The sequence below is a fragment of the Miniopterus natalensis genome, chromosome 2 (genome assembly GCF_054644295.1).
Source record: "Miniopterus natalensis isolate mMinNat1 chromosome 2, mMinNat1.hap1, whole genome shotgun sequence".
In the NCBI taxonomy this organism is placed as follows: Eukaryota; Metazoa; Chordata; class Mammalia; order Chiroptera; family Miniopteridae; genus Miniopterus; species Miniopterus natalensis.
The window spans coordinates 130,585,258-130,613,102 of record NC_142082.1 but is presented as its reverse complement, the minus strand read 5'-3'; the positions used below and the strand labels follow the sequence as shown (position 1 = coordinate 130,613,102).

The following is a 27,845-nucleotide window of genomic DNA, read 5'->3' as shown; positions in this document are numbered from 1 at the left end:
GGTTCCCTTAGACCAAATCATCCTTCTAGATGCCGAACTGAGATCAACTTTATTTGCAGCCTTTAAATTTTCCCATTCTGGGTGATGGGTGGGAAGGAATTAACCAAATAATTTATATGCATATATGCATAATCCATGGACACAGACAATAGTGTGGTGGGGGCCTGGGGCAGGGGTGGGCGGGGAAGAAGGGGTGGGGGGAGAGAACATCTGTAATACTTCCAACAATAAAGATAAATTTTTAAAATATTTGTTTCTATTATATAACCTAGTAATTATATATTTAATAAAGTAACTTATATGTTACTTATCATAAGTATTATTATATAATACCAACATATGCAGTAATTATACAGTAAATCTTCATTTAATGTCAATAGGTTCTTGGAAACTGCAACTTTAAGCAAAACAACATATACAACAAAACCAATTCTGCTCAGTTGGTTGGAGCATCCTCCTGTATACACCAAAAGGTTGCAGGTTCAATTTCTGGTCTAGTGTGGAAGGCAACTGATCTTTCTCAAGCTCTCCCCCTCTTCCCTCCCTCTAAAATCAATAAACATATCCTCAGGTGAGGATAAAACAAACAATTTTACCATAGGCTAATTGATATAAACAAAAATTAAGTTCCTATGGCATATTTCTGGTCACAAAAGCATACCAAACTTATAAATAAAGACCCAAAACACTTACAGTATTAAACAGTGAAATAAATGTGAGCTATAAATTTAAGAAAGATCAATAAAAACAAGATGATTATTTTCCAACCCACTTTTTCTAGTTTAGGGTTGGGGTGACTGGAGTCTACCCTGGCAGCTCAGGGCAGAAGCCAACCCTGGACAGGATTGTCCCTTCACATCACAGGAAGCACACACTTACCCCCCCTCACTCACTCAGACTGGGACAATTTAGACATGCCAATTCATCTTTGGGATATGGAAGGAAACCAGGGTACCTACAGAAAGCCCATTCAGATATGAGAACTTGCAAACTGCACACCGACAGTGGCCCTGACTGGGAAAGGATTTGTTTTTCTTACCAACATTATTACAAAACAATGTTGAATGAAATTTAACTCAAGAACCTGCTATCTTATAGTAATAGCTCAGAAGTACACAGCATACAAATAAAGTAATAATTAACAGTTGATTATGTTTCAAACTTTATTTCCATTTTCAGTCACTTTTTATTAGCTGCTTCCAAAAATCGCAACAGGTGCAGGAAAAGATTGATGATATCCAAGTAAAGGTTGATGGCAGCTAATACATATTCCTCAGGTGACAGCCTATGCATCAGTGAGTGTGTGTCATAGATGATGAATCCACAGAAAAGAAGGGCTCCTACAGCAGCCACGACCAATTCCAGTGTCTCACTATAAAAAAATAACTGTAGGCAAGAGATTAAAGTAATAAATTTATATTTAAGAACAGTATTAAGCATACTTAAGTTACTTGCTCTTAAGTTACATATGCTACATACAGGGGTGGGCCAAGTAGGTTTATATTTGTGAGTACATGAAAACAGTTTATTATTTATTCTTGTTTTATATATTTTTCCATATGAACAACTGTAAACCTACTTTTGCCCACTCCTGTATATAACTAATAATGCTGTACAACTTTGAATATAAATGTTAAAAGCAGACAAAGGCAAAGCAGGTCCATCCTGGCTTCCGAGATCAATCAATGGATATCCCCCTATTAAGTTACCCACTTGACTTTGAACAATAGCATTCCAAATATAAACTATTGGAAAAAATTTTGTTGTAATTACATGTGTCACTTGGAGATTAGCAATTACAAGTGAGGGCTCCTTCCTATGTAATTTAACTCATTTGTTCATCTTTCTTTCCATCAATAATACTGATTAATGTAAGAACTTGATTTTTCAAGATAACTTTATAGTGATTCTATATATAAATGTTTCAGATAATTATAACTAAGTATCCTATCATAAAAGTTTACCTCTTACAGCTTTTTGAGATTATTTATATTGACATGGCCAGAATTATATTTCAAGTTAACATTCTAAAACAACTCACCCTCAAGATTCCTGATATGCACAAAATCCACAAAACAGCAAACAGTCTGTGAAGACAAAATATTAATAATTTAGAATATTGTTCCTTACCAAAAAAAACTTTGCAAGCCATTCAGCATTTTCTGAAGAAATAAATCCATCCTGATATTTGTCAAAGAATAATTTAAATGTAAGAATTCATACACATGCGATGAATAACGCAGAATACCCAGAAAGAAGACAGCTGTCTAGTAAATATTTGTCTTCATGGTGTACAAAACGAGTTAGGAGCATCAACTTTATAAGCTTTCCATTGAAACGCAAAGAAAATAACTGATGTAAGTAGAAATGCGTTAAAAGTATTTTAATTCAGAGATCTATAAAACTTCAGAAAATATATACATGAACAAATAAAAAGTAACTGCATTTTTAAACCAAATAACAACAAATTCTTCTGTGAACATACACACCCATTAAAGTTCCCAGTATATTCTCTATTTTATTCTGATGTATTACAGAACTTAACTATGTACATAAAGTTTCCACTGTTATAATTTTACGAGTTACCATTCATACAAACACTATATACATATGGCAATCCTTTGTTATTAAATATGAGACTTAGAAGCCTGAATACACATCTGCTGTTTAGGCCACAAGTAAGTAAAGGGGCCAAATCTACCCTGTCTCCTTAAATAACAACCAGTCAAAATATATGAAACAAGTTCTCAGACACTGGATAGCAAGCAGCATGAGACAGTGATTCCTGATGTAAGAGAAACAAAGGAGATGAACTCTAAGACTAACCCAGCTAGATAGTTTCAAGGCCACAAAGTAGGGACAGGAACCCATATGGAGCCTTGTGGTCAATTTGAGTAGGAGAAGATAAGAATTCAGAGTTGGAAGAGGCCAAAGTTCCAGAGAGAAGAGAGCTATACATAGAGCTAGCTAGCTCTGATGACATGCAGAGGGTTGCCCTCGAGTCTTCAGCCAAGTACTAAGCAAATCAATGTACACAGGTGAGGAAGTGGCCAAGGCTGAGAAACAATCACCACAGAGAAGCAGGTCGAACAATCCTCCAAGCTCACACAGGGCCAGGAATAGTTCACATTCACACCAGCCAGAGTGGAAAGACCTAGGATATGGGGGCTTTGAGTAGTCGTCAGAAGGGTACCGTCTCAATAATGGGGCCAAATTAGCTTTAAACTGAAAGCTCTTCTGGATCTGCCTAACAGAGCTTATAAATAAAGACTCAAAAGGTTCAGACAATTTACAAGGAACTTAGCTGCTTCCTAGAAGAACAAAGCCAAAAATATTTAAAGAAAAACAAAAAATTTCATCACTCAATAATGTAAAATTTACAATAACCAGCATCCAATCAAAAACTGTAAAGGCATGATAAAGAACCAAGGAAACGTAACTCATAACAAGGAGAGAAAAAAATCAATCAATAGAAACAAATTCAGAAGTGACACAAAAATGTAATTAGTAGACAATGACATTAAAAAATATATTCCAAAGAGGTAGAAGAAAGCAGCAGCATCAGAGAAATGAAAGATATTTTTAAAAAATACAAATTAAACTGAATTTCCATAGATTAAAAAATACAATATGTCAAATGAGAAATACTCTGATGCGGATTAACAGCAGATTACACTAAAAAAGAAAAGATTATTGAACTTGAAAATAGTAGCAGAAACTAACCAAAATGAATCACAGAGAGAAAAAGACTAGAAAAAAAGTAAACAAAGCATCAGTGAACCATGGAACAACTTCAAGATATCTAACGTATTTGTAAATGGTGTCTCAATGGAGAGGAGAAGGAAGGGGGAACATAAAAATATTTGAAGAAATAATGGCCCAAAATGTTCCAAACTTGATGAAAACTTTAAGTTGACATCCTAGAAGGTGGGCGGGATCAAAAACTATACCAAGGAATATTGTAATTAAATTACTGAAAATGTTAATCAAATAACAGAAAATCTTTTTTTTTAATTGATTTTTCATTATTTAATTTGGAAGAAAAGAGAGAAAAAATTTTAAACCTTTTTTCTTATACATATATTTAGGTGGTCATGTTAAGAAAAGTGCCACCCTCAAAATAAATGACAGATAAAACATTAAAACATTTGTCACTTTGAAAAAAATATTACAATTAGTAAGGAAATAACTACAGACTGAAATAACAGAATAGATAATTTTTAAAGCCAAATTTTATTTTATTATTATTTTTTTAATGTTTCTTTATCTTTATTGTTGAGACCATTACAGATGTCCCCCTTTTAACCCCACTGATCCCCTCCACCCCACATCCATCCTACCCCCAGGCTCTCCCCATACCATTGTCAATGTCCATGGGCCATGCCCATAAACATACAAGTTCTCTTATTAATCTTTCCCCACCCACACTCCCCTCCCTGCCTTCCCTCTGAGATCCTTCAGTTTGTCCCAAGCTTCTTTGGATCCACTTTGTTCATCACTTTATTTTGTTTATTATATTCCACATATAAGTGAGATCATTTGGTACTTGTCCTTCTCTGACTGGCTTATTTCAGTTAGCATAATACTCTCTAGTTCCCTCCATGCTGTGCCAAAGGCCAAAAGGTCCTTCCTCTTCACAGCCACATAGTATTCCATGGTGTAAATGTGCCACAGCTTTTTTATCCATCTACTGATGGACACTTGGGCTGTTTCCAGATCTTAGCTATTGTGAATTATGCTGCTATGAACATAGGGGTGCACAAGTTCTTTGTGATTGGTGTTTGGGGTTCTTAGGATATATTCCTAGAAGTGGGATCACTGGGTCAAATGGCAGGTCAATTTTTAATCTTTTGAGGAAATTCCATACTGCTTTCCATAGTGGCTGCACCAGTCTGCATTCCCACCAGCAGTGTACTAGGGTGCCCTTTTCTCCACACCCTCGCCAGCACTTGTATTTCGTTCACTTGATAATGGTAGCCATTCTGACAGGTGTGAAGTGATACTCATTGTGGTTTTAATTTGCATTTCTCTGATGATTAGAGACGTTGAGCATTTTTTCATATGTCTGTTAGCCATTTGTATGTCCTCTTTGGAGAAGTGTCTATTTAGGTCGATTGCCCATCTTTTAATTGGATTGTTTGTCTTCCTTTTGTTAAATTGTATAAGTTCCTTATATAGTTTGGATATTAACCCTTTATCCGATGTGTCATTGGCAAATATGTTCTCCCATACAGTGGGCTCCCTTTTCATTTTGTTGATGGTTTCCTTTGCTGTGCAAAAGCTTTTTATTTTGCTGCAGTTCCATTTGTTTATTTTCTCCTTAGTTTCTCTTGCCCTAGGAGATGTATCAGCAAACATATTGCTATGACAGATGTCTGAGATTTTACTGCCTATGTTTTCCTCTAGGATGTTTATGGTTTCATGCCTTACATTTAGTCTTTTATCCATTTTGAATTTACTTTTGTGTATGGTGTAAGTTGGTGGTCCAGTTTCATTTTTTTGCATGTATCTGTCCAATTTTTCCAACACCATTTATTGAAAAGACTTTCTTTACTCTATTGTATGTTCTTGCCTCCTTTATCAAATATTAATTGACCATAATGGCATGGGTCAATTTCTGGGTTCGCTGTTCTGTTCCACTAATCTATTATGTCTGTTCTTGTGCCAGTACCAGGCTGTTTTGATTACAGTGGCTTTGTGGTATAACTTGATATCTGGTATTGTGATCCTTCCAACTTGGTTCTTCTTTCTCAGGATTGCTGTGGCTATTTGGGGTGTTTTCTGGTTCCATACAAATTTTTGAAGTGTTTTTTCTAGATCTATGAAATATGCTGTTGGAATTTTAATAGGGATTGCAGAAAATCATAAAGATAGCTAAGGAATAAAAGACATTATGTACGAAGGAACAAAGATAAGAAAGACAGCAGACTTTTTGTCAGAAACTACACAACCCATTTCAAAAGGTTAAAAAAAAAAGCTAAGACCAACAGACCAGCACTGTAAGAAATGTTAAAAGGAAATCCCTCAGGCAGAAGGAAAATATTAGATGGAAATTGGATCTACACAAAGAAATAGAGAGCAACAGAAATGGTAAATATGTGCATGAACATAAAAGACATCTATTTTTTAAATCTTTTTAAAAGATAATTTAATGTTTAAAGCAAATTAGTTTTTAACATGTAGAACTAAAAGTTATGGTGCAGCCCGGCCGGGCGTGGCTCAGCGGTTAAGCGTCGACCTAGGATCCAGGCGATCAGGGTTCGATTCCCGGGCAGGGCACATGCCCGGGTTCCGGGCTGCAGCCAATCAATGACTCTCTCATCATTGATGTTTCTAGCTCTCGCTCTCTCTCTCCTTTCCTCTCTCTGAAATCAATAAAGATATATTTAAAAAAAAAAATAAAAGTTAAAAAAAAAAAATAAAAGTTATGGTGCAGAGGTTAGGGAGAGCAGATATAAGTATACTATACATGAAATGGTATATTATTGAAGATAGACTATAACAACTTAAACATGTATACTGTAAAACCCAGAGGAACCTCTGTTTAAAAGAGCTATAGCTATTAACCATAAAGGAGATGACTGGAATCAAATACTCAGTCCCAAAGAAGGAAGGAAAGAGGGAAAAAGGGTCAAAGAACAGATAGAATAAACAAAAAGCAAAAGACAAGATGGTAGGCTGAAACACAGCCATATAAATGGTCTAAAGACACCAGTAAGTAGGAGAAATGGTCAGATTGGATTTTTAAAAAATAATTAAGCAAGATCCCAGTATATGATATGCTACCTACAAGAAAACCATTTAACAAGAACAAATAAGCTAAAAAATAAAAGGATGGAAAAAGATATACCATGCTAACACAATCAAAAGAAAGCCAGGGTAACTATATTAAAAAAGTAGATTTTAGGGCAAGGATGCTCTCAGAAATAGCCCCTTCATAATGATAAAGGGCTTATTAATACGGTATTAACAATCGTAATTGTTTGTGCATCTAAAATCAGAGCTTTAAATAACATGAAGCAAACTTATAGAACTGATAAGAGAAATAGACCAATCAATACCACTTTTACACCAATTGATAGAATAAGCAGGCAGAATATTAGTAAGCATACAGTATTATCAGCCAATGTGACCTATTTGACATTTTTCAAACGTTCACCCAACAGCAAAATACACACCTAGTACACAAAGAATATTAACCAAGACACCATAAAATAAATCTTAATAAGTTCAAAAGGACTGAAATCATATAAAATATGTTCTTTAACAACAGAGTTAAATCAGAAATTAAATATACATTTATATTACAATACAGTATAGTGAACTGAGGGTATGGTGAGATTCCAGCCCTCGGTTCTCTTGCTGGAAATGGCCACAAAGCTTCTCAGGATACATCTGGGATACTTAAGTTAGAATATAGTATCCCACCCACCTCATAGCATAGATCCTTCAGGACTGAAAAGGACTCAGGACTTGCTTTTTCATACTTAGACCCTAGAGAAACCCCAAAGCTTCTGCACCAAGAAGTATGGGAAGGTGGGATTAAGAACTGTAGAGCATCTGAGGTTTTACCTTCCTTACAAGCTAAAAAGTGAGCCTGGCACAACTTTGTGGATGCTGGTAGAACACAAGAGACTCCTAGGTCTGAGATGAAGGACAGTTTATTACAGTAACAGTAGCTGAAGAACAGGCATAGTAGATAGGTGTTGTGGGAGTAAAGAAATGAGAGAGCTAAAAGGATAGAAGGTTGAAGAAAGAAAGTGGGCTGTTGGCATTTAAGATTTGAGAAATGGAAAAATCCTTAGTGAAAGCAAGGTCCACAAAATGGCTATGGCAGGGAATGAAAGCTGCTGCAGAAGAGGTCCAGAGACACTGAGAGGTGAAGGTGATGGACGGGCGTAACGTGTAGTTTGATGCTAAAGTCTTTAAAGAATGAGGAGGCTTAACCAAAAAAGGGACCAGTGACAGTAACGAGAAAGGGTAGGGAGTCTGTCACCAGGTAGCAAAAGCCTTAAAGCAATGAGTTTCTGTTATGCTGAAGGAGTAATGAAAAGTGGCAGCGGGACTGAAGCAGTTTTCAACACTAACCCCCCACCCCAAGCTATACAGGGTTTGGAAGAATGAGCAGCTGGAGAACAGTTCTCAGGGAGGAATCAAGTCTCAGCTGAGATAAGAAAGAATATATTAAGAAGAAGCTCAAATATAGGGGAGATTATTTACCAGGAGCTCTAGAGACTACAGAATGGATGGGAAGGTGGGGAGCAGCTGGAGATTGGGATAGAAAGAAACAGACAGCAAACCTTTCACCATATATACCCACAAATATGTATGGAACATCCTTCCCCCAAAAAATAAGGAATCAGAAAAAAATGTTACCTCTCCCTAAATCAAACTCCATTTTAATAAAACTATATGTACATCTTGCACAATTATCAGTGTTGCCTAACCAACTATATTTTATCCCAACAGAGATTTCTGGTAGTACGGATTACCAAGAGGGAAAGAGGGAGAGGAAAGAAAGTTTTGCAAGAGTAGACTTTTGTAAATTTTTAGTGTTGTAACAGGAGAAAGAACAGAAAATGGTTGGGCGATTATGTGCCAACAGGGAGCCAGGGTGATCTTAGAAAAAGAGTCTATTCATTCTTACCCAGTGAGGGCAACACAGCACCATTATTCTAATATAAAAAGCATCATTCCATGTATCTATTTGTTTGAAGAAGAATACAGGTTAATCAAATGGATCAAAAAAGTTTTAAGGTTCATGCAGACATCTCCAAAACCTTACTTTCACCACAGATGTGTATGGTCTTGGTAACACTTATGTTAAGTCAAAGACCTAAATAACTTAGGCAAATTCCATACCATTCATAAAGCACACAAGCCTAGCCTCTCAAGAAAGCTGATTTTTTTTTGGCATTCACTTCCCTTTCAACATAAAGGGGAAGGAAATGACTCAAAGCTACTTTCCATGTCCTTGGATTTTCTGAGAGAGTAGGGCCTGGTTCTAGAACTCAGAGATGACCTTTCATTATGCTCTAGTTAAAAGGCAGTATCCAAAGCTAACAGTATAGCACTCCTCTCTAAAGCATCTGAAAGTAAAGATATCTATCATAGCCATGAATATATAACTTACCCTGCTCCAAATTTGCTGAAATCTTTCTTAGACTGTAGGGTATACATAGTCAAACCAAGAAATACTGCAGTAGTCAATACAAAAGCTTGCAGAATAATATATACATCATAGAAAGTAACTGTAAAATAAAATTAAAAATACTGATTAAAATGCATATAAACATAATATAAAACAGCTTTTTTTCTGGGATTTAACTGAAATGTTTTATTTTCTCCTGTACTACTTGCCAATAAAAACAATTATGAAAAGATTCCTTTTTCAGCCTTGAATATGGATTGGTACAGTAAAATTACACCCATAATGCAATAACTAGGCTCCAAAATATTCATTAATGCAAAATAAGGAGGTCACATTATTATGAAGTTAAAGAAATAACTGGAGATTATGCAGCTAGGCAGTTAGGAGTTTTAGGGATATGGTGGAATGATTCTCATCCAACCCCTGTTCCAGCTGCAGTTTACCATCTGTGGTGATTGTCCACTGTGGCTTAGATATCAATAGAGAGGATTTTGGGTCCTGTGGCTGGCTAGGAATTCCTGAATAGTACAAACAGTTCTAGCAAGCACCTGGTTAATTGCACCCAGTTCATCAGCCCAGATCAAAGGAACTGGGCAAGAAAACTGTTGGGGCTATCTTGCATTGTCTGCCATTCACCAACCCTGTAGAGAATAGAAACCAACCACTATTTGCTCTATATCCAAACCTTCATTATCTTGGAGTACATCATCATGGTTTTACTGAATATATACCAAATTCCCTTCCATAGTTTTAGAATGACCTTCTGGATTGACTATAGCTATTGTAATACAAATGCTTAACATTTTAAGAGAATGATAAATTACAACCTCATTAAGGGAAGTTAATTGCTTTGTTACTAACCACTTAAGTTATTTTTAATTTTTCAGGGATTAATTATTCCAAGTTCTTTCTATTCCTAAATGCTACATTATTGGAATTTCTCCATTTATGCCATTACAGGGTTAGGAAGGTGAATGCAGAAAGATAAAACATGAAATCACTTTTGCTTCTTGTCAGTAATTTCAGTGTAAGATGTTCTCAGATTACCCCATCTATGTATTTCTACCACCAATTCCAATAACACTGAAATAAAACTCTTTCCTACATCCCTTACAAATGGTAGGAGTCAGGCAGGACAGAGATGGATGTCATAATAACATTAATAGTAAGTTAACATTAATAGATAATAAACCTAACAATAAGTAAATATTAATACTTCCTATGTAATAAAATTTCAATCTTATTTATTTCTGTAGTTATTATTTTCTTATATTCTGATTCTTTTATAAAAGAGATGGATTACCAAACAATACTGGCATCAAAAGGTTAGAAAAGTACTGACAAGATAGGAAGAGATAAACATATTAACCATGCGAATCAATTTATTGAGAGTAATAGTTAATGCTGACCCTTTTGATATCCTAAGTTAATCATTTTGCGACAATCAGAATTTTTACTGTTAATAAATCATTAAATTTTTTACTTGAGTCATTACATAGGGTACATCAAGTAATTATAACAGACACTTCCTTTCAAACACTATTTAACACCAAATACAAAACAGAAATTACTACTGTTTTTTGTGGGGCCATTTGATAAAATATGAGGATATATATATAATAATAAAGCACAGTTTGATGCAGGCAATTCAAGAGGCTGAGCACGTGATGAAAGTACTTGGCTCAAAACATATTATGAGCTCCTCTAAGAGCCCTTTAAATTAAGGAAAAGATTAGCTATGATTGTCTTCTTTTTATAAATGGATAAACACAAATGAATATTGTTCTTTATTCCCATTGTTTTTCTAATTGTTTTCCACTTCCTCTAAGCTCAGTTGAACTATGTAAAATAAAAACATTTAATTTTGCCTATATTTTAGGAATTCTTTATCCTATACCATATTTTTGAAATATGACATTCCATGATGTTATGCTTTAGCTCCTAATACCTTTTACCCAGAATATTTATCCACATTAAAAAGTAACTGTAACATATAGCTTACCAACAAAGGCCAAAGTCAGAGCTTCCGAGAGTGTCTAAGAAAAAGAAATTGTAATTACATAAATGCATAAAAAATTTATACTATCATGTACATGGCTCTAATTTTCTAGTTCAATATGATTCATATGCATGGTCTCATTTAAGCTTCAGAGCAGCCTTCTGAGGTAAATGGGACATATAAGTCTACCACACAAAAATGAGACCTCAACATTTTGAGTGAGAATCGTGATCCCATCACTCCTTAAACTCTAACTAGATTTTTCATTCATATCTGTAAGAGGAAGGTTATAGAAATAGTACAGAACATTTTTATTTCTCTCACTCAGTATAATATAAATAAAAATGAAATTGCAGCCCGGCCGGGCGTGGCTCAGTGATTGAGCATCGGCCTAGGATCCAGGAGATGGCTGTTCAATTCCCAGTCAGGGCACATGCCCAGGTTGCGGGCTCAGGAGGCAGCCAATCAATGACTCTCTCATCATTGATGTTTCTATCTCTCTCTCCCTCTCCTTTCCTCTCTTTGAAATCAATAAAGATATATTTAAAAGAAAAAATGAAATTGCAAATCATGTGCACATTTATAAAAACTTAAATATCTCAAACATAGGAATACTGAGTATTTATATTTAATTACTAATTCTTAATTTAATATTGAATATATAAGTAGCACTTTGGTGTGGCAGAGTCTTAAAACTATCTCACAATATTCTCTCCCTTAGTAACAGAATTTTTACCTGGACACACAGCTACTCAGATTAAACATTACATTTTTCAGTATCCCTTACAGCTAGATCTGGCCACAGGACTATATTCTAGCCAACAGAGTGTGAGTAGAGACGTGTATAACTTCTAAAAGCAAAGAGGCTTCCTCCTCTTTCTCATTTACAAAAAATAACTGGATCGAATACAGACATTATGGGGAGCATCTTATACCATACAACACTTTAGGGATACCTGGACCTTAGCAGGTACCTGGGCCTGACAACTCCACTAAACAGTCATTCATATTTTTTACATGAAGGAGAAATAAACCATCTTGTTTAAGCCACTGTTATTTTGTCATTGTTTAAGCCATGTCACAAGTAGCTGAACTCAAATCCTAAATAAAAGATCTAGGGATATTGAGCTTTAACCTCTAGCTTCTTTTCCCTCTTAATTACATATCTATTTTGTCTTATATGCTTACTCTAGTTGGATTTTTATCAACCATCTGATAGACCATATCATAAAAGCCAGAAGTAACAGCAGTAGCTGTATAATCATACATAGAAGCACTCCCTATAAACCTTCCCTACCTAAAATCAAAAAATTAGAACCAGAGCAAAAATGGTATTAGAAACTGTACATAGATGTGGGGGCAATGAAGCCACTGCCACATTTTGTTACAATGTTGTTGGTAGTGTCAGGGAAGTAGTAGCAAAAGATGACAGAAATATTTCTTCTGGGCAACATTCTTGATATTTGTGACATGATTTTAGGTAAGAAATCCTACCCCCATACTCAAGTATCAGAAGGAAAAAGAACAGTATAAACAGGAGAACAAGTAAAACTAGGAAAACAAAGCATCCCAAAATAACGCCCCTTTTTAAGTGTGTGTACACACACACATGCCCCCTAAGGCAAGGTGAGATCCCTCTCCTTCCTTATTTTGGTGGAATAGGAAAAAATAACTTAGTATCAGAGGTCTCTGAGTAATCAGAAATGCATTTTACATACTTCCTTATTTGTTAAACCATTTTTAGCTATGGGCATGATCAATAGTTGTAGCAGTAAGTGACCCTATCTTGCCCATAAGCGTTTGGCTGATGCTTTTCTAGTTGGTCCTCTCACTGCAGGGCAAAAGCTGGCCGATACCATTGTCCACAAAGAACTGAATCACAGTCTTGCTGAAAGCAGACTGGCTATCTGTAGAATTGAACAGGAACTCAACATGACGCTGTTTCTTTTTGTACTTCCTCCTCAGGACAGCTGACTGGGACAGGAGTTAGCATGTAACCCAGGGGCTATCAACCCATAGTGGCTACCAATCTACAATGTGACCTGTGCCATTAATCAGATTCTTTCTCACTTAGACATCTCAACTCAGAATAAAGCAGTGGTAGCAGGAGCTAAAGCTAAAAGGTTAATGAATCATATGAGGGCCCCCAATGGGTCATATAAAAACTAAAGGGGAAAACTATGTGTAAGGACAGCTGTAAGGAAGAGAAGAAATGTAATGGAAGAAAGGAGAGAAGACTACAAACTCTTGCTGTTGAATTTCCTACAATAGCATCATTTCTAGAACCTTCCTTTGGTTCCTTTTCTTTTTGAGGTGTGAAGGGGTGGGGTGGTGGGTTCCCAAGCTCTTATATCCTTAAAATAAACTCCCCGCTACTAGCAGTAACTTCAATTAGGGTATTGATACCTGCAAACAGAAGAGCCTGAGATTTAAATGAATAACCTTTCCTATAATTGTAATTTCCAAAGTCATGAGCTTTTCTTTCATAATATTAACAAAAACTTGTTATCAGAATTCATAAAACTTACTTTAAGGCAGTTTAATCTGATAAGTAGCAGTTACAATCTTATTTGACTATAAATATTCTTAATATTAGTTTGGAAAGTTTTGATGTAAATTTTTAAGTCAGAACCTAAGTCACACTGAATATAAGAATGGGAAAAGTAATTTTTAAAAATATATAATTTGCCCAGCTGGCGTGGCTCAGCAGTTGAGCATCGACCTATGATCCAGGAGATCACGGTTTGATTCCCAGACAGGGCACATGCCCGCGTTTCAGGCTCAATCCCCGGTAGGGGTCATGCAGGAGGCAGCTGATCAATGACTCTCACATTATTGACGTTTCTCTCTCTCTCCCTCTCCCTTCCTCTCTCTGAAACCAATAAACACATATTTTATATATATATATATATATATATATATAACATATTATATATATTATAGGAATATAAATATTAAAGGAACAGATACGTGTGTGTGTATATATTTATATGTATATAACTTGAGGCCTTACCAACTCATTCTGATCATATTCTGAGATTGAGTTTTTATAGGTAGTAGTTTGGGTTTTAATTGTCACAAATATCTCAGCAAACAACTTAAACTTGAGCTTCCCCAACGATTTTGAAACAAGTTAGTAAAGCACATCAATTGAACAAAATGGTCCTTTAAAAGAACAGTCATAAGATAAAAATAACGTTGAGGAGTTAGTTATAAATTTAAGGTCCATGAAATTAAGGCCACAGTATAATTTTTTCCCCAAGAAAAGCACAGAATATTAGGGATAGAAAGTATCACAGGGATAATCTACTTTAAAATTTTCATTTTACATCTGAGAAAACTTAGGTACAGACAGGCTAAATGCCCTGACAAATGTCACATAACCAGATAGTGGCAAAGCCAGGTTATGTGATTACAATTCATTATTTTTTCAACTGGATCATAATACTGACAGAAAAAACTGTGAAACTAAGTTTAAAAATTCTTACAGACTAGGAGATTATAAGTAATTTCCTAAAATATTCAAAATTTTAAAAAACTCATTTTGTTCTGCTACTATTTACATATATGCATTCAATTAGGTAAATAAATGTAAAACTCAGTAATAAATATTAAAGGAACAGATATGATCAAAGTACTCACAAATCCAAAAAGCAGATACAGGTTAAGGGGATGCTTATGTCTGTTTAGAGTCAATGCAAAAATCAAACCCAGAGATCCAATGGCAAACACCAAAATTAAAGCAGGACTGAAAGACATAAAATTAAAAGCAGTTTCAAGTTAAAAAAAATAACAGCATATATAGTATTACCAAATTTAATAAAATCTGCCTGTTTTATGTGTTTGTAAAAGTACAAAAAATATCTGAAAGGATCCACACCAAACTGTCAAAAGAAATTTTTTTTCCATCTGGGAAACTTGAGGAGTGTGAGATGGAGAGGAGCGCAAGACAAAGAAAAGGGCCCCCAATGCAAGGGAAGACTTCACTTTTTACTTTATGAACTTCTATCATATTTGAATAATATTTTAATTAGCATACTGCTTTTTTAACTAAAATACAAAGAAAAGCTATTAAGTAAGGAAAAAACTTTATACCTAACTCCTTTTCTAGGGCACTTACTGTATAGCTCATTTAAATTAAAGATCTTTACCCCAAGGAGCAAACTAATAGTTCAGGGCTCCCCTGCTGGAGGGGAGGGAGGATAGAAACTACCTACTCCTAAGAAAAGATATATTTCTTATTGTTCCTTTCCTTTAATATAAACACTATATATTACTTTTAGCCATAAAAATAATTATTTTGGAGGTCTGATCTTAAACAAATTTGCTATAAATAATTTGGAGGGACTTTGAAAACTTTTCAGTGAAATTATCCTAGTCGTGAGCCAACACTAAGATAAGTTAAAAACACATTTATTAAATACCTTTATTTTTCTATTAGGCTTTGGGGACAAGGCATAAAGTCTAATAAAAGCAAAAGAATTAATACTTAAAAACTATACTGTAAAAATTCTTGCTATGATTCAAGGAGATTAGGGTTTAGCCCTACGAAACTATAAGCTAAAAAGTTCAGAGGTAAATACCATATTGTAGAATGCTTTCCTTATCTAAACAAAACTAATATTATTTACAAAAGTTAATAATGAAACTTTTTACATTCAAACATATAAAGTAAGCAGAAAATAAAGAACTTTGCTTGTGCCCTTTAGATCATAAGCAATGGCTGGAAGTGATTCAGAATCATCTTACCTTTCATGTACAAATGTCCGTATAGACTCAAAGTATAAAAAAAATGCAGATGTCACTGTAGTTAAGAGAATTTGCAGAGAAAGGATGCTGTAGACTTTTCTTAGAAAGGCTAAAAAAGAAAAAATTTACATATAACTATTTTATTAAGCATTTATCATAGAACAGCAAGATCAAATTTCTTATTAAATTTTTATATGTATTCTTTCTTAAATATTAATCTAAATAATGTAATCTGTAACTAAAACATAAAGAAAATGTTTCAAAAGGAAAAAAAATTATAAGTGGTAACTATCCTTCAAGAAGCATGAACTTAAAAAAATTTTAACTTAATGGGCTAGAACCTAAATGTATGTTTTCATCAAAATAAAAAGAAAGTACTAAAGGCATATTTGTAAAAACAGCAGCATACAACAGAACAAGATTAAAAACAGAACATTTTAAAAGAATGATTAATCTTGAAACTGAAATGCAGAACAGAAAGCATATGATTACATATACACTTTCAAAGCAGTACAAATGTTTCCCTAAAATTAACTTCCCCTTAAAAGGCAAACAATATATAAACTTACTTTCACTCACCTATTTTTATTTCTCACAGCACCTCTGCCTCTAGTTTCTATACAATAAGAAATTCTTACTTTCACAATATTTTATCAACATCCATAAATTAACTCCAAGGCCTAATGATTTAAAAAACCTTATTAAAGTCTTGATATACAAATAATATAAATAATACGCTGGACACCAATTCACTACCAGTTTCAGAAATAAAACATTAGCAACACTTCCCACCTCCTCTATGTAAATATACTGATAACATCCTCTGCCTTCACCACCTTAGCTAAATGCTAATCATCATTCAAGACCCAACCTTTCTCACTTCCCCAGTCTGAATTAAATGTTCTTCCTCATGTTCCCAAGGGACACTAAACATACTTCTAATCGCTTTATTATTTTTATTTTTTTAATCCTCACCCAAGGATATGTTTTTATTGATTTTAGAGCAGAAAGGGGAGAGGGAAACATTGCTCAGCGGCGCCCCAACCAGGGACCGAACCTGCAAGCTTTTGACATATGGGACGATTATGCCCGGCTCGGGCATAATCACTTTACTTTATAATTGGTAAATCCTACTTGTCCTTCACTCCCATTAGTCTATTAAGAGTAAAATCTCCCTAATAATACGGAGCATGTCTTATTCATTTTCATTACACTAGTACTCAGCCAAATAAATGTATACTGAATTAATGAAAGGTGCATTTTGCCAGTCAAGGAAGAAAAAAGGAAGAATACACACCAGGGTGTTAATAATGGTTTTCTTTGGGCACTATCACTGAGGATGACTTTCATGTTCAGTTCTTTGCTAATCTGTGTTTTTTATATATCACTAATAAATATTTATTACTTTTGTAATTGAAAACATTCTACAGAAACCTGTGCTAAGCCAAAATAAACCTTACACAGATATTTCAGATCACAGGTTTTTCTATTCTCTTTAAAAATGGCGCCTTAAGTCAAATCCCAGGGAAAAGCAACATTTGATACCCATTTTGAATAACTAATATAAAAAGTGGCAAAGGATATGCATATACAGATCACATGGAAAAAGAAAAGATCCAATATGAAAATACAAGCCCAACAGCAATATCTTTTCCCCCCAAGTCCTGATTTCACTCCTATTTGACATCTCAAAGTTAAGATGGCTAAAACAGGGACTCTTCATTTCTACCCAAATCTTCCCTCTCCCAGTTTTCTCCTGTTACTAGACCCAACCACCACCAAGCCAAAAATGTAGGAGTCATCTGTGATTCCCCTCCCTCCTCCCAATTCATTAACAACTACTACAACTTCCACTTGCAGTGTAGGACACATCCACCTCTTGGTTTCCTCTGCCACCTCTCTAGTATGATCTTGCACCTGGACAACTGGAGTAGCCTAACTGGTCTCCACCCTTTCACTCTAATCCCACCTAATTTATGCTCCACACAGCTGTCAGAGTGATCTTTTTTGTAAAATAAACCATATCCTGTGATTCCCTGCTTTAATACTTTCAATCGTTTCCTTTACACCTAGAATAAAATTTAAAAGCTTTTATGGGGCCTACAAGGCCCAGCATGATATATAGAACCTTTCCAACCTCACCTCATACCACTCTTCCTTTTCCTCATATGCTTTACCCACACTAGCCACCTTTCTGTTCCCCAAACATGCCAAATCCTTCCTTCTGGGCCTTTGCCCTTGCTGTTTCCTCTGCCTGGAATGCCCTTATCTTCTTTACATGGAATGGTGGTTTAACCTATGTCCACAATTTTTGACATTTCCTTCAAGTGGCTCACTTCTAACAAAAGTAAGGCAGAAGTTGCAGTATATGTTTTATCTAATGGAATGCACCTTAATAAGAATCGTAGGAGAACCACAAAGTTTATTGAATAATTTTATTGGCAAAAATCCACCAAATTATGCCTGTCCTACCATTGTGTATTGGGTGTGTGGGCATAAATAATTTGTCTCTTTAGTGCCAAAGTGTTCGAGAGGGTCTTGGCTTGCATGTGTAAGGAAGAAAAATAATTTCTGGCTAGAGGGAAAACTGTGGTGGTTTAAAACATGCCTAAAAATCATTTGACACCACCTTCAGAAGATGGAGCCTTAATTCCCCTCCCCTTGAATGTGGACTGAACTTAGAGACCTGCATCTAATGAATAGAATGATGGAGATGTGACAGTGTGTGTGATTACCATGACAAGGTCATAAAAGGCTCTACAGCTTCCTCAACACTTCCTCATGGATTGCTTACTCTGGGGGAAGCTAGCCGCCATGTTGAGGACACTCAAGCAGCCCATGGTGTGGGTCCTGTAGCAAGGAACCGAGGCCTTCTGTCAACAGCCATATTAGTAAGATTTCCTGGTAGCAGATCCTCCTGCTCAGTCAAGCCTTTTGCTGATTGCAGCCCCAGCCCACATCTTGACCAGAATCTCATGAGACTCTGAACCAGACAGAACAAACTAGCTAAGTCCGTCCCAGATTCCTGATTCTCAGAAATTATGTGAAATAATAACTGTTGTTTTAAGCTACTAAATTTTGAGGTAATAGTCTATAAAGCAAGATAACAAATACACCTGGCAAGCTCTTTCTCATACAACTGCCATCTCCTAACAATTCTTTAATAAAAGAGCTACCACTCTGTTTTTCTATCACTGTTTATTTTCTTCAGAGAACTTATCACAGCTAGTAGTCTATTTATTTGCTTACCTCTTTAGGTTCTGTCCCCCCTTCAATCCCTGAATCTCCCAACTCCCAATCCAAATGACACTCTTGAGGACTGAAATATCCCTATCAGTGAATAGGGATCTGTTCACTGATCCCTATTATCAGTAGAGCCCAATAAAGTTTTGTAAGTGAAGGAAAATGTTCACCTTCACTCACATAGCTAAATGAATGCAAATTAAAACAAGATAACATATTTTACCTACCAAAATGTCAGCCAAGTATGGCCCATTGGCCAAATTCAGCCCACCACTTGATTTTGTAAGCAGTTTTATTGGGCACAGCCACACTCACTCATTTATGTATCCTCTACAACTGATTTGTCACTACAATGGCAGAATTGAGTAGTTGCAACAGATACCTTATGGCTTCATAAAACTGAAAATATTTACTATTCAGGCCTTTGTAGAAAGTGTTTGCTAACCCCTCACGTACCAGATTGCCAGATATTAAAAAGTTTGATGATATTCAGTGTTGGTGAGGATGCAAAAAAGTGATCCTCATTGTTTCCCTGGAGAGTCATAAGGGCAATGTCTTTGGAGGACAGTTAATGACATCAATCAAATTTAAAATATACATATTTTAAAATTTATCTTTATTGTTGAAAGTATTACAGGTATCGCCCCTTTTTCCCCTCACTGATCCCCTCCAACCCACATCCGCCACCCCCAGGCCTTCACTACACTATTGTCTGTGTCCATGGATCACGCATATATGCATATAAGTTCCCTGATTAATCTCTCCCCACCCACTCGCACCTTCCCACTGAAATTCACTAGTCTGTTTCATGCTTCTATATCTCTGGATCTATTTTGTTCCTCAGCCTATTTTGTTTATTAGATTCCACATATGAGTGAGATCATGTAAAACTGAATCAGGAACAGAAAACCTGAATAGGCTAATAGCAACTGATGAAATTGAAGCAGTAATAAAAAACTCCCAGCAAACAAAAGCCCTGGTCCAGACTGCTTCACAGGGGAGCTTTCTAATTCTTCAAGTTGTAGGGTTAGTTTACTAAAAATTTTTCTTGATTTCTGAGGTAGGCCTGTAGTGCTATGAACTTCCTTCTTAGGACTGCTTTCTCTGTGTCCCATAGGTTTTGGGTTGGTATGTGTTCATTTTCATTTGTTTCCAGGACGTTTCTGATTTCTTTCTTGATCTTATTGGTAGCCCATTCATTGTTTAATAACATGTTATTTAGCCTCCGTTTGTTTGAATGTTTTTGAGTGCTTTTACTGTAGTTGATTTCTAATTTCATGCCATTGTGATCTGAGATGCTTGATATGATACTAACCTTCTTGAACTTGTAGAGACTTGCTTTGTTTCCCAACATCTGGTCTATCTTTGAGAATGACCCATGTGCACTTGAGAGGAATATACATTCTGCAGCTTTGGGGTGAAATGTTCTGTAAATATCAATTAAATCCATCTGATCTAGTGTGCCATTTAGAGTCTGTTTCTGTGTTGACTTTTTTGTCTGGAAGATCTATCCAGTGAAGTCAGTGGAGTGTTCAAGTCCCCGACTATGACTGTATTGCTGTTGATCTCTCCCTTAAAGTCCTTAAGGTTATTATTATTATTATTTTTAAACATATCTGCATTGATTTCAGAGAGAGGAAAGGAAGGGGGAGAGAGAGAGAGAGATAGAAACATCAATGATGAGAGTGTCATTGATCGGCTGCCTTCCCCGTAACCTGGGCATGTGCCCTGACCAGGATTCGAACCCTGATCTCCTGGATCCTAGGTCGATGCTCAAGCCATGCCTGGACAGGCCTTAAGGTTATTATTGCTAGGTCCTTATTTACTGCCATTTTAATTCTTTATGCCTATGTTTTTCTATTTTTTCTTATTATTATAGCAGTCCCTTTAACATTTCCTGCAATGCTGGTTTGGTGGTGATAAACTCCGTTAGCCTTTTTTGTCTGGGAAGCTCTTTATTTCACCATCTATTTTGAATGATAGCCTTGCTGAATAGAGTAGTCTTGGTTTCAAATCCTTGTTTTGCATTACCTTGAATACTTCATGCCATTCCCTTCTGGCCTGTAGAGTTTCTGATGAGAAGCCAGCTAACAGCCTTATGGGAGCACCTTTGTAGGTAACAGATTGAGTTTCTCTTGCTGCCTTTAATATTCTCTCTCTGTCCTGAATTTTTGGCATTTTAGTTATGATGTGTCTGGGCGTGGGCCTCTTTGGATTCTTCTTGCTTGGGACTCTCTGTGCCTTCTGAACTTGTGTGACTTTTTTCTTCATCAGGTTAGGGAAGTTTTCTGCCATTATTTCTTCAAACAGGTTCCCTAACCCTTGCTTACTTTTGACCTCTTCTGGTACTCCTACAATGCAAATATTGTTACATTTCGTGTTCCCACAGCTCCCTTAGACTATCCTGTTTTTTGTTTTTTCTTTTTGGGTCTCTGATTGATTTTTTTTTCTACGCTGTCTTCTAATTCACTGATCCGATCCTCAGCTTCATCTAATCTGCTGTTTATTCCTTCCAGTGTATTTTTTAAATTTCTGCTGTGTCATTCTTCATTTCTGACTGGTCACTTTTCATAGTTTCCATATCTTTTTTTATGCTGTTGAGCATCCTTACAATCAGTATTCTGAACTCTATATCTGATAGATTGCCTATCTCCATTTCATTTAGCTCTTTTACTAGAGATCTCTTCTTTCATTTGGGGCTTGTTTTTTGTTTCCCCATTTTGGCTGACTATTTGGGCTTGTTTCTATGTATTAGGTAGACCTGCAAGGACTCTGAGTCTTTTTGAAAGGTCTCTGGTGCAGGCCAGTGTCATACACTGTTTGAGACTTGCTTCAAGTAACCTGTCTGGAGCTATCAACAAACCATGGCTTGAGGTCCCCTCTGTTGGGGCTAGGTGCATATAGACAGGACTAAGATGCACACCAAAGTTTGCTTTTCTAAGGCCCAGTTCCAGAAGTAGATCAGGCAGAGACTCAAAGCACTCTGAGGTCTCCCTCTGCCTGCAGGCTGATTAATCTGATTCTCTTTAGGAGCCTCCCCAGGGTGGGGCAGCTGATTATCAGTCTCTTACTGACCTTCAGGCAGTAGAAACTCCACTAGGTAGGGTGAGAGGTTTTCCAGCAGGGTGGGACAACTGTTTCCCCCTCAGGCAAAAGCTACTTGCAAGGTAAATGTCTGCCTGTGAAAGATATCCTCTGCAGTATGGGGGAATGCCTCAGCAGAGGAATCCAGAGGGGTGCCCTCTGAGCTCTGGTCTCCAAAAGCCCAAACCCTAGATTCTCCTCACACAGCTCCAGTCCACTCTTCCCACTCTCTGCCAGAGCCTAAGGTGAGTGGCTGCACACAAAACTGTGTGTGTTGGCTCTTTAAAAGGGTGCCTGCATTTCCAGCCATATCTCCCTGGCAGACAGAAACCCTGCTGCTTTTCACAGCCAGATGTTATGTGGGCACCTATCTCAGTTCTCGTGCTCTTGGCTGGGAAGCCCAGACTGGGGTTTAGGTCCCAGAGTCCTCAGTGGGAACCCCCCACAGCTGAGATATCCCTCTGGACCTTCAGCTGCTGCCTGTGGCAGCCCCGCCAGCCCTCTTGTGCCTCCACACTTCCTGCCAGTCTCCACTTTTCCTCCTTGGTTATAAGGGTGCTCTCCAGCTCGTCTTCAGTTGCAGTTGACTATTCGTGCTCTCCAGCTCGTCTTCAGTTGCAGATGACTATTCAAGATGGTTTTTCTCTATTTTAGTTGTAACTCCAGTTTGGTCCTGGGAGAGTGTCAGTGTAGCTTCCATTCAGTCCGCTGCCCATCTTTAATCTCCCAAAGTATACATACTCTTTTGACACCATAATTTCACTTCTAAAAATTTATCCCAGAGCAATACTTGCAGAAATTCACAAAGATATAGAAAGACGTTCCCTAAAGCACTATTTGAAGGAAAAAACAAAAACTTAAATATCCATCAAGAGGGGATGATTAAATTAATTGTGGTATGTACATATTATGTAAGATCACTGCCATTAAAAAAGCTATTATGTATTGCTTTTTAAAAAATGTTTTTATTGGTTTTAGAAAGGGAGAGGGAGAGAGAAACATCGATGAGACAGAACCACTGATCAGCTGCCCTCCTGCATGCTCCAATTGGAAATTCAACTGGCAACCTCTCAATGCATGGGACAATGCTCAACCAACTGAGCCACACCGGCCAGGGCTGTACTGCTATTTTTACATGTAAAATATATTCAGTGAAAATACAAAATTATAGGAAAGTATGTATAATATAATCCCATAGATTATAACATGTTCCTGAGTCTATAAAATAGTATTTCTTAGTGTTTCAAAAATATACATATAGCATATTGTAAAACAGACTAGTATAATAGACTATATTTCATATATATATAACTAGCTATATAAACTAGCTTAATTGGCACTGTAAAAGTGCTCAAGATAGAGACTGTACTTAGATATTCATTCTCCCATAATTTTTCTGTAGCTTCATGATTTGTTGTTTTCCAACAGGGAGTCTTGATATTTTATGTATATAATATTCCAAAATTATTTTCCAGAAAATATACACATTACAGGCAGCTTAAATTGCTTTAAAAAACAATTGGGGCATTTCCTTCTTTCTTATTAATTGGTAAAGGACCAGAGACAGCTGAGAACCACTTTTTAATACAAATGTAGTCAGTTTGGTAACAGCCTAATTACCAGGGCTCCTAAGTAAAATGCTCTTGCATAATTTAAATATTCATGAATGAACAAATGTTTATTGAGTTTTTGGTATTTAGATCAGTATTGTTATAGTGATATGAGACATACAGAAGTAAATCAAGTGTAAGACTGATTTTTCTTTAAAAACAGTCCACATATGCAGGTAAGTGGAAAAAGTATTCATCTAGGGATTACAAAATCTGGTTTCTAGTCCCCCAGCCTCACTACAAAAAACCATGTTATTTTACACAAGTATTTTGATACTTAGTTTTCTATAAAACATGGGAGTATATCATTTCAGGAATTGTAATTCCAGGGAAAATGACAGTATTGTTATTACAAAAATTTTGAGCAAAACTTTATGGCATTCAGTTGCCAGGAATTGGTGGGAGGGAGGGACAAATAGGGAGAACACAGAGGATTTTTAAGACAGTGAAACTGTTCTGTATGATACTTTAATGGTGGATGTATGTCGTACATTTGTCAAAATCCAAAGAATGTACACCACCAATAGTGAAACCTAATATAAACTATGGGCTTTGGGTGACGATTATATGTCAGTGTAGATTCATGGATTGTAACAAATGTACCACTCTGGCACAGGATGCTGATAGTGGGAGAGGCTTTGTGTGTGTAGAGACAGGGGTAATGGGAACTCTCTGTACTTTCCACACTTAATTTTGCTATGAACCTAAAACTGCTTTAAAAAAATAAAGCCCATCAAAAACAAAATAGGCAAAGGACTTGAATAACATTTCTTCAAAGAAGATATACAAATGGCCCATAAGTATATGAAAAGATGTTCAACATCACTAATTATTAGGGAAATGCAAACCAAAACCACAATGAAATATCATCTCACACCCATCTGTATAGCTACTTAAAAACAAACAAACAAAAAACAACTGTTGGTGAGGATGTAGACAGTTTGGACCCTTGTGCAATCAATGTTGGTGAGGATATAAAATGGTCCAGCCTCTATGTAAAACAGCATGTTGGTTCTTCAAAAAATTAAAAATAGAATTACCGTATTGTTAGGAAACATATATTGGTTTCTGTCTCTTGTTCCTGACACAGAGCTCCTGAAACCCTTATAATTTCCTAAGTGATAAGAGCACTAGGTGCATCTTTTGTTCTAATACTGGTTTTTGACCCCGGTTCCTAACAGGGCTGGCTCCTTGTAATGTTGTGGGTGATACAAGTATCTTTGTTATATTTATGGCTCCGCTTTGGCTTCTGAATGGCTCCTGGACAAGGGCCAGTCACCAGAAAGAACAAGCCATGATTAGAAGTTGGAATTTTCAACCCAACCCCCATTTTCTTGAGAAAGGGAAAAGGGCTAAAAATGCAATTAAAGATCAACCATGCCTACATGAGGAAGCCTCCATAAAATCCCAGTAGTATGGGGTTAAGAGAGCTTTTTGGTTGGAGAACACATCCATGTACTTGAAGGATGACACACCCCAACTCCATAGGGACAGAAGCTCCTGCGCTTGGGACCGTCCTAACAGGTCTTACCCTATATACTCTTCATCTGGCTGTTCATCTCCATCCTTTAATAAACTGGTAAATGAAAGTGTTTCCCTGAATTCTGTGAGCTACTCTAGCAAATTATCACACCTGAGGAAGGGGTCTTAGGAATCTCTAATTTGTGGCCATGTCAAACAAAAGCTGTGGGTAACTTGGGGACCTACTACTGGTGACTGGCATCTAAAGTGGGGTGGGAGCAGCCTTGTAGGACTGAGCCCTTAACCTGTGGGCTCAGAACCTCCTGGTAAATAGTGTCAGAATTGAGTTTAAATTGGAGGACACCCAGGTGGTATCACAAAGAACTGCTTGGTACTGGGGGAAAAAACCCCACACATCTGGTGACCAGAAATGTCAGAAGTGTTCTGTGTGAGAAGAAAGAGAGAAATTCAAGGGGAACAACTGGGTTTTTCCAATGGAAAAACAGGTTTTTCACCAAAACACATTTGATCCAGCAATTCAGCTACTGGGTATATATCCAAAAGAATTGAAAGCAAGGTCCCAAAAAGATTTTGTATACCTATTTTTATAGCAGCGTTAGTCATAATGAGGTTGAGGCAACCAAAATGTCCACCAACAGATGAATAAAAAAAATTTTTTACACATAAAATGGAATATTATTCAGCCTTAAAAAGAAAATTCTGACACATTCTACAACAGAGACACACCCTGAAAACATGCTAACTGAAACAAACCAATCACAAAAAGACAAATATTGTGTGATTCCACTTATATGAGGTATCTAGAATGGCCAAATTCATAGAAACAGAAAGTAGAGAGGTAGTTGCTGGGGGGTGGGGAAAATGGCAAGTTCTTTGATGGGTGTAGTTTTGCAAGATGAAGTAATTCTGGCTGGTTGTACAACAATGTGAATATACTTAACACTACTGAACTTTAGTACCCTTAAAAATGGTTAAGATGGTAAAATTTTAATGTTATGTGTATTTTACCACAATTTAAAATTTTTAATTAAAAACAAAAACTGAGGTCACTTGCCAAAATAATTCCAAAATTCAACTCCAGAAATATAGATGCTAGAGATCATGATTCCTACTGCATCAGAGCTCCATAATTCGTTTTCCAGAACAAGTTCCAGCTGCCGTGACATGATAAAAATCTGGAGCAACTTCTGTGATCAACCGGCTTAACAGAGTGGACAATGAGTTCCATTTAAGTGAAACTGAGCATTTTAAATTCAGAATAATTTCTGCCCACTGGATATTACATAACTTAAAACTAATATGGTATTTTGACTGACTTAGAAAGCATCCATTTCCAGCAACTGCCCCAATAATACTCAAATCTATATTGAGCTCTAGGTCCTGCAGAAAGAAAATAGTGAAAATAGATATGGTCGCTGCCCTCACAGATCTTACAATCCAGCAAAGGACACAGAAAAACAGGTAATTAAAATTCATTCACAAGAGCCCTGGCTGGGTAGCTCAATTGGTTAGAGCATCTTGGGCATACACTAAGGTTAAAGGTTCGATCCCTGGGTGGGGCACACACAAGAATGCATAAATAAGTGGAACAACAAATTGATGTTTCTCTCTCTCAAATCAATAAAAAATAAAATAAAAAAAAATAAAATGCGTGCCCTGGCCGGTGTGGCTCAGCTGGTTGGACGTGATCTGGTGCTTCCCTGTAATGGCACAGGCGCCGGCTGCCCGCTCGATCCGGTAGGGGGCGTGCCGGAGGCAGCCGAAGGGGGTTCTGCTTTCACAGGAGCTGTAACATCACGTTACTTTCTCTTTCGAAATCCCTTCCTAGTTCTAAAAATCAATATAGATTCTATAAAAATAATAAAAGAAAATGCGTTCACGAGCCCTAAAGCACAAACATTGCAGCAGATAACTTAATGCAGGTGTACATCACAATGATTACACAATATACTTATTTTCCCCGCAAAAAATAATCTCTAGTTTCTTTTAATTTAAAGAGGCCAAATTAAGGCTGCTGAGGTTTTCATCTGCCCCTTTCTACACCGTAGACGACAGGGTTCGAGCAGAACGGGCTCCATTTTTGTTTCCTGCGCACACAGCTGGGAGGCCCTAGAGCGGCGCCCCGCCCGCCGCCCGCCCGGCCGGCCCAGCGCTGGGGGTGCCCTTCCCCGGAGCCCCGAGCGGAGGGCGGAGGGCAGGGCTCGCCCGCCGAAGCCCCGAGACCACGCTGCCCGGCGGGGTCCGGCCGGGGGCGCTCTCCCCCGGAAGCCCGAAGCTCGCCTCCGGCGCTGACTGCGTGGCAGGACCGGCCGCGGTGACCGAGGAAGGGGCGACCTACCCATTCGGATGTGCACGCTGGCGGAGGCCACGCTGCTGCCATAGTTGAAGTCGTCCTCGATGGAGGCGCGGGGATAGCGCGGGTCGGGTGCGGCCATGTCGGCGATGGAACCCCCAGCTGCCGGCCGAATGAGGAAGGCGCCTCCGCGCAACGGCCGTCCCCAGCCACTTCCTCGGCGGCCTCGGAGCG

The 27,845-nt window shown here is 37.2% G+C and overlaps 2 protein-coding genes across 2 annotated transcripts in view; one reads left to right on the top strand and one right to left on the bottom strand.

Moving 5' to 3' along the window:
• IRAK3 (interleukin 1 receptor associated kinase 3) overlaps positions 1–27,845 on the top strand; it is a 78,548-nt gene that overhangs the window by 243 nt on the left and 50,460 nt on the right. The window lies entirely within an intron of this gene.
• Positions 1,133–27,845, bottom strand: TMBIM4 (transmembrane BAX inhibitor motif containing 4). The gene is made up of 7 exons (XM_087814560.1): positions 27,657–27,845; positions 15,900–16,008; positions 14,793–14,898; positions 11,154–11,187; positions 9,134–9,251; positions 2,042–2,087; positions 1,133–1,386 (listed from the first exon to the last, which is right to left on the bottom strand). Exons 1-7 carry the CDS (start codon positions 27,751–27,753, stop codon positions 1,180–1,182), a joined length of 717 nt encoding a protein of 238 aa, XP_087670686.1. The 5' UTR covers positions 27,754–27,845; the 3' UTR covers positions 1,133–1,179.